Source organism: Tachyglossus aculeatus, chromosome 23, assembly GCF_015852505.1.
Source record: "Tachyglossus aculeatus isolate mTacAcu1 chromosome 23, mTacAcu1.pri, whole genome shotgun sequence".
Taxonomy (NCBI): Eukaryota; Metazoa; Chordata; class Mammalia; order Monotremata; family Tachyglossidae; genus Tachyglossus; species Tachyglossus aculeatus.
The window spans coordinates 33,054,461-33,067,356 of NC_052088.1; the positions used below are offsets into that span (position 1 = coordinate 33,054,461).

The 12,896-nt window shown below is 42.2% G+C and overlaps 1 protein-coding gene across 2 annotated transcripts in view; it reads left to right on the plus strand.

Moving 5' to 3' along the window:
• Positions 1-12,896, plus strand: part of PARP8 (poly(ADP-ribose) polymerase family member 8) — a 142,885-nt gene that overhangs the window by 92,725 nt on the left and 37,264 nt on the right. For both annotated transcript variants that reach the window (XM_038765776.1, XM_038765777.1), the window contains 5 exons: positions 2,789-2,849; positions 3,368-3,458; positions 6,244-6,310; positions 7,458-7,583; positions 10,685-11,249. In XM_038765776.1, the coding sequence (XP_038621704.1) occupies positions 2,789-2,849; positions 3,368-3,458; positions 6,244-6,310; positions 7,458-7,583; positions 10,685-11,249 (910 nt within the window). The remainder of the gene's footprint in view (positions 1-2,788; positions 2,850-3,367; positions 3,459-6,243; positions 6,311-7,457; positions 7,584-10,684; positions 11,250-12,896) is intronic.

The window sequence follows — 12,896 nt, forward strand, 5'->3', positions numbered from 1 at the left end:
TCTCAATCACCATTTTATAGATGAGGTAATTGAGGCAGAGACAGGCGTACAGCCTCTGATCAGTCAGTCAGTTGTACTTATTGAGCCCTTACTGTTTGCAGAGCACTGTACTAAGCACTTGGGAAAATACAATGTAACAATAAACAGGCAGGCTCCCTTAATAATAATAATAATGATGATGGTATTTGTTAAGCACTTACTATGTGCAAAGCACTGTTCTAAGCGCTGCGGGGATACAAGGTGATCAGGTTGTCCCACGTGGGGCTCACAGGCTTCATTCCCATTTTACAGATGAGGGAACTGAGGCCTAGAGAAGTTAAGTGACTTGCCCAAAGTCACACAGCTGACAATTGGCGGAGCCGGGATTTGAACCCATGACCTATGACTCCAAAGCCGTACTCGTTCAACTGAGCCTGACTACTTAGTCAGGGACTTTGCCCACCTCCTCTAAAATGTGACCAAATGGCTCTAAGAGCTCTTGTGTCATTTGGGTTAATGCTGTGAGCCCCAAATGGGACAGGGACTGTGTCCAATCTGTCAGTCAGTCTTATTTATTAAGCACTTACTGTGTACAGAGCACTATACTAAGAGCTTAGGAGAGTACAGTATAACAATAAACAGACACATTCCCTGAACACAGTGAGCTTACAGTCTAGAGAAGGAGGCAGACATCAATTTTAAAGAAATAAATTACAAGATATATGCATAAGTGCTGTGGGGTCTGATTAGCTTTGTCTGCTCTAGTGCTTAGAATAGTGCTTGACACATAGTAAGTGCTTAACAAATACCATCATCAATAATAACAATAATAATAACATTTAAGTGTTTATTATATGCTTGGCACTGTACTGAGCACTGAGAGAGATACAATATAACTAGGTTGGACAAAGTTTCTGTCCCACAAAGGGCTTACAGTCTTAACCCCCATTTTACAGATGAGGTAACTGAGGCACATACAATTGAAGTGATTTACCCAAGGTCACAAAGCAGACAACTAGCAGACCCGGGATTAGAACCCAGGTCCTTCTGACATCCAGGCCTGTAGTCCATCCACTAGGCCATGCTGCGTCATTATCATTATTAAGTGGTGCCGTCTAGATCCGCCCTGTCCCAGTCACCACCCTGGTCAGAAACTATGGGGTTTGAGGGAGGAAACAGAGCCTCCTTGCTGCAGTCTGGTCCTTGTCTTCTCTTCCTTAGCTTCTTCTTCTGCTCACTAGAAGATTTCTTCGGGCTCAGTGGAGTGGATTTAATTACCAAAAGTTTCAGAACCAATGATATCCCCATGAGCTCTTCCCTTTTTATTTCCTTTCAGGACATCACTTGAAAGTGAAGCAGCGTGGCATAGTAGAAAGAGCCCGGGCTTGGAAATCAGAAGTCATGGGTTCTAATCCTGGCTCCGCCACTGATCAGCTGTGTGACTTTGGGCAAGTCACTTGACTTCTCTGTGCCTCAGTTCCCTCATCTGTAAAATGGGGTTGAAGACTGTGAGCCCCACGTGGCACAACCTCATTACCTTGTATCTACCCCAGCGCTTAGAACAGTGCTCAGCACATAGTAAGCGCTTAACAGATGCTGTCATTATTCTTATTATTATTATTGTTGGTACAGAGATAAAGTGGCAGAGGAGCTAGGAGCCCCCAGTGACCCAGTTCCCAAGGGAACCAGGCCCATGGGGGGCTGCTGAAGTAGCTGAGGGGAAGGAGCAGAGTTTGCTGAAGCTCTTGGGTTTTCCCTAATTATGCCCACAATTTTTATGGGAAGCATGGGAAGCAGCATGGCCTAGTGGATAGAGCACGGGCCTGTGAGTCAGAAGGACCTGGGTTCTAATCCCAGCTCTTCCACTTATCTGCTATGTGACCTTGGCCAAGTCACTTCACTTTGCTGTACCTTAGTTACCTCATCTGTAAAATGAGGATAAAAACTGTGAAACCTGTGTGGGACGGGGCTGTGTCCAACTCAGTTAGCTTGTATCTACCCCAGAGCCTAGAATAGTACTTGACAAATACCGTCATCAACATTATTACTCCCTGTCTCTCTCCTCTCCTCCTCTATCCTCTCTCTCTTTTTCTCTCTCTCTATCTCTTTCTCCCCCGACCTTCCCTCCTTTCCCCCCATTCCCTCAGTTTTCACAGTTCATCAGCTCTGATACAAGGAGAATGTTTAAATTGCATGCATAGTTCCACAGCAAATCAGAATTTGCCACCCAGTGAATTGTGATATATAACAAAAAGAACACTAAGCTTAGTACGTTTCTCTGTCAGTTGTGATGTGGAATGATGATTAAGTCACCCATCGGTATTTTTTACTTTAAATATAGGGCCAGGGAGAAATCTTTGGATTAATATTTCTAGAAGGTAAATATAAATTAATTTGAGAGAAGTGTTCATTTGAGAGGGTGTGTCTGACACATTTATTCATTCAGTCATATTTATTGAGCGATTACTGTATGCACGACACTGTAGTGTGGGCTTTAGGACTGAACAAGTGCCATTTTTTTAATTAAAAAAAGAGTTATCCACCGTACATTAGCCCTTACCCAGACTAGTGTTGTGACTGTCATCATTTATCAATATGTATGTTGTTTACTAACACAATAAACAAAGCCCCATTGTTTTCCAAGATCATAGAAAGAAAGTCAAGCCACTTTAGTTGTTAGTTTTCTTCCAAATCTTCATCATCAGAGATAGTGAGGGTGGAGTCCAGAGGCATTGATTACAGATATTTAAAGTTGAGAACAAATCAAGCTTTTACATGGTTGCAAAATGCATGTCAATCTTTTTTTCAGGGAATACGGAGCTATTGACGATGTAGATATCGACCTGCATATTGATGTTAGCTTTCTTGATGTGAGTATAAAATTTACATGATGAGCGCTGGTATTTATAAAATACTTAATGAGCTGTGGAATCATACGTTGCCCTATTCAGCACAGCTAGATCTTAGCCATAGCCATTCACTTCAGTGTTACATGATCTTTTTTCTTGTAACACTTTCTCTTTTTTCATAGAGATTTCCCCAATCTTCTGTCATTTCTTTTGCTTAAAGTGACCCTTAAATAAATATTTATTTGGCTTGTACAATTAGTAGATTTTATACCTTTTATTTTTATGATCTTATTGTGATCTAAAATGCATTTGGCATTAGGTTGATGCTTATTCATTGAGTCCACAGGATCTAAAATTTAACTTTCCTTCCTTTTATGATCCAAGAGATGACATCACTAATAGGGAGGTATAAAATTCACGACTTTTTTTAAAAAAGGAAAAAACAAATGATTGAAAACCAACAGTTGTAAGCAGCAATGTAAGAAATACATTAAGGATTCCACTCAATGACTTCTGATTCTCCCACTTTTTGATTTCAGGAGGAGATCGCCGTGGCTTGGGATGTGATTCGTACAGAGCCTATAATTGTCCGTCTGCACTGTTCACTTACGCAGTACTTAAACGGACCAGGTGGGTGTCATCCCTTCCACCTACATTCTACTTTGGGCAGCTGATCTTTTACAGGGAGAAGAAAATGTGTTTTCCTGTGGCATTCTGATCTATAACTATTGAGTTCATCAGTTGATAACTCTATAGAAAAAAATACCGAAATGTTGGAGGTGGCAGAATCTCCATCTTCCATCTGGTGATGTACTGAACAGAAATGTGTGCCCTCTGGGGGAAAGTGGAATTGTTCGCCTTCTGGTTGTGTGGAAAATCGAGAGGTGTTAGAGAGTGAGCACACTTAGAGCAGGTGGTAGTACTCTCCCAAATACAGTGCACACAGCAGTTGTTCAGTAAATACCATCAATTGATTGACTCTGTACTCTCAACAGTCAGGTATACCCCTTGGAAGTAACCATACATTTTTAACAGTTCTTAGAAGTGATTTCCTTTCATTTTGCTATCAGCTTCTACACTCTATATTTCTACACTCCTCCCTACCCCAAAACCTGCTTAAATTTCATGTGACATGATTGAATCCAGGTCCCCCTAAATCCCTATGTTCCCCAAAGCTGTGGCATTGCCAACAACAAGTATATTCAGGAAAACAAAAGTCTGCAGTTGTCATGGGAAACTTGTGTTCAGCTGTTTATGTCTAGCTGTCGTCATTATAGCACCACTTTAATTTTGGTGTAGAAATTAGTAGTCTTTTAAGTACCGAAACTTTTAGTAGAGTTTTATCACAGAAATTTCTTTCAGTCTCTCTCCTTGTATTCTTCTTTAAAAGATCTTATCCATTCAGCAGAATTATATTTTTCTTTACAATGTCAATAGCTGTTGCATTTTGCTCTTGAGTTGTCTTTTGAGGAGAAAAATTTTAGTAGTATTTTTCATTACGTAATATGTTTAGGAATATGTGAGCAAAAAGATAAGGTAACCAAGGACAGGTCAAATGCAGAATAGCTGTGATTTCATCTTGTTGCCTGGGATTAAGTTTGTTTGTGTTCTGGCAAGTATCAAATCAGAGAATCATAGAGCTGGAAGAAACTGCAAGAAATCATCTGTTACGAGAAGGAGTTATGGCAGAACTGAGTGTACTTTGAATACAGCCTTGCAAACCAACATTTAAACCTTCGTTGCCAGTTCAGAGAAATGTTTGTGCTCCTCCAGAGGAACAGAGGAATATTTTTTCTGATGGAAACTGCAGTATATCAGGGCCAAGTTATCCTCCTTCACTCTAAACAGTACATCTTTATGAGCAGAAATTCATAAACATTTGGTTAGCAGTCTCGAAGCTGTAGCTAGAGAACGGACCTGGGTTCTAATCCTGACCCCGTCACTTGTCTACTGTGTGACCTTGGCAAAGTCACTTCATTTCTCTGTGCCTCAGTTACCTCATCTGTAAAATGGGGATTAAGATTGTGAGCCCTATGTGGGACAGGGACTGAGTCCAACCCGATTTGCTGGTATCCACCCCAGTGCTTACTACAGTGCTTGGCACATAAACACTTAAAAACCACAATTATTATTATTATCATTATTATCTAGGAAGTTACCTGAATTTAATTTGAATGAACCAAATGTAGATACAGAGTAACTAATCTGTTTATACTATTCCTTGTAATAAGACATTGCATTCTTCTTTTTATTATTATCATTGTACTTGTTAAGCACTTACTATGTGTTAAGCACTGTTCTTCACAAGTTAATCAACTGTATTTATTGAGCATTTACTGTGTGCAGAGCACTGTATTAAGCATGTGGTAGAGTTCAGTACAACAGAGTTGGTAGACACGATCCCTGCCCACAACGAGCTTGCAGTCTAGAGCAGGGGAGACAGACATCAATACAAATAAATACATTACAGCTATGTAATAATAATAATAACGATGACATTTATTAAGCGTTTACTATGTGCAAAGCACTGTTCTAAGCGCTGGGGAGGATACAAGGTAATCAGGTTGTCCCACAGGGGGCTCACAGTCTTAACCCCCATTTTACAGATGAGGTAACTGAGGTGCAGAGAAGTGAAGTGACTTGTCCAAAGTCACACAGCAGACAAGTGGCGGAGCCAGGATTTGAACCCATGACCTCTGACTCCAAAGCCTGGGCTCTTTCCACTGAGCCACGCTGCTTCCCAATAAATAAGTGTTGTGTAAATAAGTGTTGTGGGGCTGGGAGGGAGGAAGAACAAAGAGAGCAAGTCAGAAAGGAGTGGGAGAAGAGGAAAGGAGGGGCTTAGTCTGGGAAGGCCTCTTGGAGGAGATGGGCCTTCAATAAGGCTCTGATGGTGGGGAGAGGACTTATCTGTAGGATTTGAGGAGGAAGGGCGTTCCAGGAAAGAGGCAGGACGTGGGCTAGGGGTTGGCTAGTGAAGATCGAGTCACAGTAGAAAGTTAACATCAGAGCCACTGATTGATTGGCAGTGCAAAAGGAAGTGCAGAGCCTGTGAAGTCAAGGGGGCCTGAGATTGTGCTAGCTTCTGCCTTTTCTCTCTTCTGATTTAGAACTGAATCAGAGAAAGATTGTGGGTGGGAGAAGGGAAGGGGCCCCTTTTGAACCTCTAGCTTGGAGAGTCAGTAGCCCCTGTGACAGAATCCAGTTATAACATTCATTATCGAGAGCTTGGAGAAATCAAATCCAACACAAATACAGTATGAAGAAATTCTCTGAAGGTTGGACAGGTAGGCTACATGTTTGGGGGTTCTGGTCCTGCATGTGAGAGATGAAACTAAACTAATGGTTTTGCTTGTTGTGAACAAAGTCTTTTTTAATGCAAACATTTTACAAGTCCTTGCCTTATGCTTTTCAGTGCCCACTGTTGACGTGTTTCAGATTTCCACAAAGGAAAGATTTGGATTGGGACACCAGCTGAAAAAGTGAGTTTAAAAAAAGTGACAAAAATGTATTTCAAGCAGACAGGATTTTCTTTTTCCTTTATCTGTTATGAAATCAGTAGAAGCTTCTTGTTCTGAAGGGAATGATCCAGGTGAGAATTTAACTTACTGTTAATGATTCCGTGAATTCTAAAGCACTGAATCAGGAAACACTTAGCAGTATGGTAATTGACGTCAAATAGGTTCTACTTCATTTGAATAATGCAGTAACTGAATCCAGATAATTTTAGGTATGATCATTTAAGCATCAATGAAAAAATTTAATATTCTATTGAGTAGTCACCAATTCTCTTTAATGTTGGTAGGTAAGGTGACTAAGTCTGTAAGTGCTTAATAGTTTAGAAAGTGTAGTTTATAATATTAATAGAGAAAAGAAGTTCCTTGTAAAACTTCTTATTTTTGTCTCAAACCAGCCAAAGCTTCTCCATTAGGAAGTAAACTGAAAGGGAGGATTTGAAGTACCTTGGCAAAGTGGTAAAATTTTGTTTATTTAATTCAATATAATTAAAATTAGCTTGATTTGGTCTTTAGAAAGAGAAATGTCAAATGTCAAACTAAAATCTTTTTTACTTTTAGAAAATATAATTTGAAATTTTTGAAAACTTGCATTGCCAATTTCACTTCATTAAAACTAGTCATTTTTGAAAGATGTTAAAACATTTTGTTCTTCCTCTGATTCTCTTAGTCCTCTTACCTTGGGGTACTGCAAAGAGAGGTTATAAGAGTGGTTTGAAGTTAGGTCTTGAGAGCTGTGAGAACCATCCTAATTCTGGTGCCCTCACCAATAAAATGATCAAATAATAATTGTTGTCAATGAAAATGTTATCTTCTTCTGCTTTAAGTTTTTAGAATGATCATTATTAGCCTGATTTCTCAAAGCTTCGTAGATACGAATGCCGTGATGGCTACAACAGTAGAAATCAAGATATTTTTTGAAAGCAGTTTTCCTACAGTATCTGATGTTTCTCCAGGGAAAATGATTCTGAATTTTTATTCCGAATTGTTACAATAATTTGAGAAGGAAACTAGGCTCCCTTGTAATGGAGAGATTTTTCTGCACAATGGAAGTACAAGGCTGATTTGAAATTGCTTGGGGATCATAATGAGTGAATCATTTTCACATTGCCAGAATTATGCAGACCTTTGTTACACAGCAGTGGAAGCAGAGCAAAGAGAAATCCAATTGTTTGCACAACAAGAAACTGTCTGAGAAGAAGGTGAAATCCCCTCTGCACATATTTTCTACCTTGCGCAGGTAACATCAGCGGCTTAGCAAGATTAAATGTGTTTCTGTTAGAGTTTTCCTTCGTTCATTTTCCCTTTCAAGGCACTTTCTCACACTTGTGATTTCAAGTAGTTCTCAGTTAAGTGCCTTCCTCATATTCATTCATTCATTCATTCATTTATTGAGCACTTAATGTGTGCAGAGCACTGTACTAAGTGCTTGGAAGGTACAATTTGGCAAGAAGTAGAGACAATCCCTACCCAACAACGGGCTCACAGTCTAGAAGGGGGAAGACAGCAACAAAACAAGTAGGCAGGCATCAATAGCATCAATATAAATAAATAGAATTACAGACATATGCACATCATTAATAAAATAAATAGAATAATAAATATGTACACATATACACTACTGGCATTGCATTCACCAGACTGTAAGCACCTTGAGGACAGGGATCATGTCTAGCAACACTATTGTAGTGAACTCTCCTAAGTGCGTAGTACAGTGTTCTGCACACTGTAAATGCTTAGTACATTCCATTCCAAGAGTATGGGCCTGGGTCTCCATTTTAAAATGATTTCACATTTTGCTGCTACTGAGAACAATAATAATTATGGTATTTGTTAAGTGCTTATTATGTGCCAATCACTGGGACACAATACAATCAGATAAAACACAGTCCTTGTCCCATATTGGGTTTATAGTCTAAGGGGAAGGGAGAGCGTGTATGAGAAGCGGCGTGGCTCAGTGGAAAGAGCATGGGCTTTGGAGTCAGAGGTCATGGTTTCTAATCCTGGCCTTGCCAATTGTCAGCTCTGTGACCTTGGGCAAGTCACTTCGCTCGTTCAAGCTCTCATCCTATCCCGTCAGGACTACTGTATCATTCTTCTCTCTGATCTCCCATCCTCATGTCTCTCCCCACTTCAATCCATACTTCATGCTGCTGCCCGGATTGTCTTTGTCCAGAAACGCTCTGGGCATGTTACTCCCCTCCTCAAAAATCTCCAGTGGCTACCAATCAATCTGCGCATCAGGCAGAAACTCCTCATCCTCGGCTTCAAGACTCTCCATCACCTCGCCCCCTCCTACCTCACCTCCCTTCTCTCCTTCTACAGCCCACCCTGCACCCTCCGCTCCTCTGCCGCTAATCTCCTCACCGTGCCTCGTTCTCGCCTGTCCCGCCATCGATCCCTGGCCGACGTCATCCCCCGGGCCTGGAATGCCCTCCCTCTGCCCATCTGCCAAGCTAGCTCTCTTCCTCCCTTCAAGGCCCTACTGAGAGCTCACCTCCTCCAGGAGGCCTTCCCAGACTGAGCCCCTTCGTTCCTCTCCCCCTCGTCCCCCTCTCCATCCCCCCATCTTACCTCCTTCCCTTCCCCACAGCACCTGTATATATGTATATATGTTTGTACATATTTATTTACTCTATTTATTTTACTTGTACATATCTATTCTATTTATTTTATTTTGTTAGTATGTTTGGTTTTGTTCTCTGTCTCCCCCTTTTAGACTGTGAGCCCACTGTTGGGTAGGGACTGTCTCTATATGTTGCCAACTTGTACTTCCCAAGCGCTTAGTACAGTGCTCTGCACACAGTAAATGCTCAATAAGTATGATTGATTGATTGCTTCACTTCTCTGAGCCTCAGTTACTTCATCCGTAAAACAGGGATTAAGACTGTGAGCCCCACGTGGGACAACCTGATCACCTTGTATCCCCCAGTGCTTAGAACAGTGCTTCGCACATAGTGAGCGCTTAACAAATACCATCATTATTATTTATTATTCCTCTTTGTTCAAATGCAGTGCTTTTTACAAAACACATTCCAACAGTATTTTTAGGCAAATATGAGGAGTTGTAAGTCTCTTTCATGGCCTGAGGCCAATTTTTTAACAAAATATTTGTTAAACACCTACTATGTACCAGGCACTGTACTGAGCACTGGGGTAAATACAAGCTAAGCAGATTGGATACAGTCCATATCCCACAAGGGCTCATGGTCTTAATCCCCATTTTACAGGTGAGATAATTGAGGCATAGAGAAGTGCTCAAGTTCACTCAACTGGCACGTTTCCTCATCTCCCAATCCCTTCTGCATCGCCCTAACTTGCTCCCTTTGCTCTTACTCACCCCCGCTCCTAGCCCCCCGGATAAATATATCTGTAATTTTCTTTATTTGTATTGCTGTCTGTCTCCCCCCTCTAGCCTGTGACCTCACTGTGGGCAGGGATTGTCTCTGTTTATTGTTGTATTGTTCTTTCCCAAGTGTGTAATAAAGTGCTCTGCACACAGTAAGCGCTTAATAAATACAGTTGAATGAATGAATGAATGAATGAATGAATGAAAGTGGCAGAGCCGGGATTAGAACCCAGGTCATCCTGACTCCCTGTCCTGTGTTATATCTGTTAGGTCAGGCTGTTTTGCTACCATGAACCCAAACACTTAAATTACTATTATTATGGTATTTGTAAAGTGTCTGAGACTGTCAAGACTGTGAGCCCATGTGGGACAGGGATTGTGTCCAACCTGATTAACTTTCATTCATTCATTCAGTTGTATTTATTAAGTGTTTATTGTGTGCAGAGCACTGTCCTAAGCACTTGGGAAAGAACAATACAACAGTAAACAGCGACAGTCCCTGCCCAGGATGAGTTCACCGTCTAGAGGTGGGGAGATAGGCATTGATTCAAATAAATATCATTACAGATATATACGTAAGTGCTGTGAGGCTTGTATCTATCCCAATGCTTAGAACATTGCTTGACACATAGTGAACACCTAAATATAACTTTATTATTATGCCTACTATGTGTCAGGCACTGTTCCAACACAATTAAGCTAAATGAAAGAACATCATTGCTTAGAACCCAGCTCCGCTGGCAAAAATTGCGTCTCTCTCATGGGCAGGACACATTGAATGTGTCACGAAATATCTGTAATTTATGTCCCTATATGTAATTTGTTTATTAATGTCTGTCTCCCCCTCTAGACCATAAGCTTGTTGTGGACAGGGAATGTGTCTGCTTATTGTTATAGTCTTCTCCCAGTGCTTAATACAGTGGTCTGCACACAGTAAGCGCTCAATAAATATGATTGAACGAACGAAAATCTTCCCTCTTTCTGTTTCTGAGGTCGCCAAGTTATCCCCCTCCGGGTTGCGGTAAAAACAAACCCAAACTAAAATCGGATCCAGATGGCATCTCCAAAACGCAGAAGTTGCTGCGGAGGACATGTTCCAGCACGGTCAAGGCCGAGGACATCTGCGTTGCCAAGTCCCACCGAGCGCTGGGCCGGTCCCTGTCCGGTGATCCGCGGACCGAGCCGGCCCCGGCCATGAAACCCCACCGGCTGCTCAGTCGTGCCTGCCCGGCTACGGGTGGCAAGCAGGAGGAGTGCGTCGCTGTAAAGTCGCATAAACCATTGACTCGATCGTGTTCCGGGGACCCCCGGTGTGAGCACAGCAGCACCTTGAAACCCCAGAAACTCTTAAGCAGGTCTTATTCGAGTAATCTGAGGGTGGAGGAGCTCGACGGATTGAAGAACCACAAATTGCTCAGCAAGACGTATTCCAGTGCTCCCAAGTCGTCCAAGACAGAGCTCTTCAAAGAGGCCATTGTAGAAGGCAGGAGGCTCTCCCTTACCTCAGGTCTGATTGGCATCCTAACTCCGTCGTCGTCCTCATCACCTCAGACAACTGTGAGTGACCGTTTTCCTCTTTTTGCCCCTTCTCCTGTTAGGGACAGCGTGCTCGTCAATGCGCTGTGGGCCATAAGACCTTTCATGTCCAACACACGTTTGGGGTCTGTAGCTAAAAAACGAAGTTTTTACTTTGGGAACAGGCCTAGCCTGGTAATTTTACCTTACCATCCCAATTTAATCCCAATTCTTGTCAGAGTAATGTGGGTTTCTAGTAGGAAAGCCACAGAGTGAATTCACAAAACCATTTCCTTTCGGTATTTGTTTCATTTTTATGTTTTATTCAAGATGATATTTTAGCCCCAAGATTGCCCATTTAAGTGGGGCTGTTTCTATATATAATTAAATGGTAGAGAAGGTTTTTTTGGAGTATTTTGAAAATAGCAATCATTTATTTGGATGAATACAGTGTAGCATTAGTGAAATATTTTTGAAGTCCTAATTTTATACAGTATATCACCTGTATCTCTCTCCCTTTCTCCTCTCTGTCTCACTCTGCACTTCCTGATCTCCATCTCTGTCTCCCCCACTCTTGCTTTCTTTCTCTTTCCCATGCTCTTTCTTTCCCACACTTCCTCTCTCCCATGCTCTCTATCTCTCTCTCTCTGTCTCCCCTGCATGCACGCTTTCTATTCCTGTTTCTCTTTAATGTATATATAATTCTAAGGAGCTTTGAGGATCACCATGCTGTTGTTGCCACCTTGGTGCTCCTTGTCTGACTTGGTGGCCCAGGCCTTGGTAGATATGCCAGCATTAATGGCAGAAGAAACCTAGGCAGCTGTGTGGGGGAGAATGGAGCAGGGCTGCTGATGCCAGAAAGGGTCAGAGCAGGCAAGGACATAGTCGAGCCATTTAACAGGGCTGGCAAGACCAGTCCCCACCTTCTAGAAGGAGATATTCTACCAGCAATGGCAACAGACGACCTCTTTCCCCCTTCTTCAGCTTCCTTCTGTGTCACCGTGACTTGCTCCCTGTATTCACCCCATGTCCCAGCCTCTCAGCACTTATGTAAATATCTGCCCTTTATTTATTTCCATTCATGTTTGTGTCCCCCTCTAGACTGTAAGCTTGTTGTGGGCAGGGACTGTGTCTGTTATATTGCTGAATTGGACTCTCCCAAGTGCTTAGTACAGTGCTCTGTACACAGTAAGCACTCAGTAAATATAATCGGCTGACTGACAGAAGCGATGGACGGCTGTGTCTGGGTCCCTGCTTCCTGGAGTGAGGGCAGTCTTCCTCCATCCTTAGGCTCTCAGCCTCCTTTCTGATCCATTGTTCCTGCTGCCATCATGCCACAGCTCTTACCGTTACCTCAGCTGTTGCAAACCCTCTCTCCCCTTCTCCCTCATCCTGTTTTTGCTCATTACCCTTCACCCACTCCTGCACTCCACCCCACACCAGAGCCAGACCTTTCTTATGGATCCAGCCCTTTTGCTCAGACAGGAATTTGGTAACCACTTACTATGTGCTAATCACAGCCCTAAATGCCAGTGTAAACACAGTGTCATCAGATCGGTCTGGGTTATGCATGGGGCTCACAGACTACAGGGGAGTGGGAACGGGTTGTCAATCCCTCGTTTACATATAATAATAAGAATTATGGTATTTGTTCAATGCTTACTATGTGCCAAGCACTGTTCTAAGCCC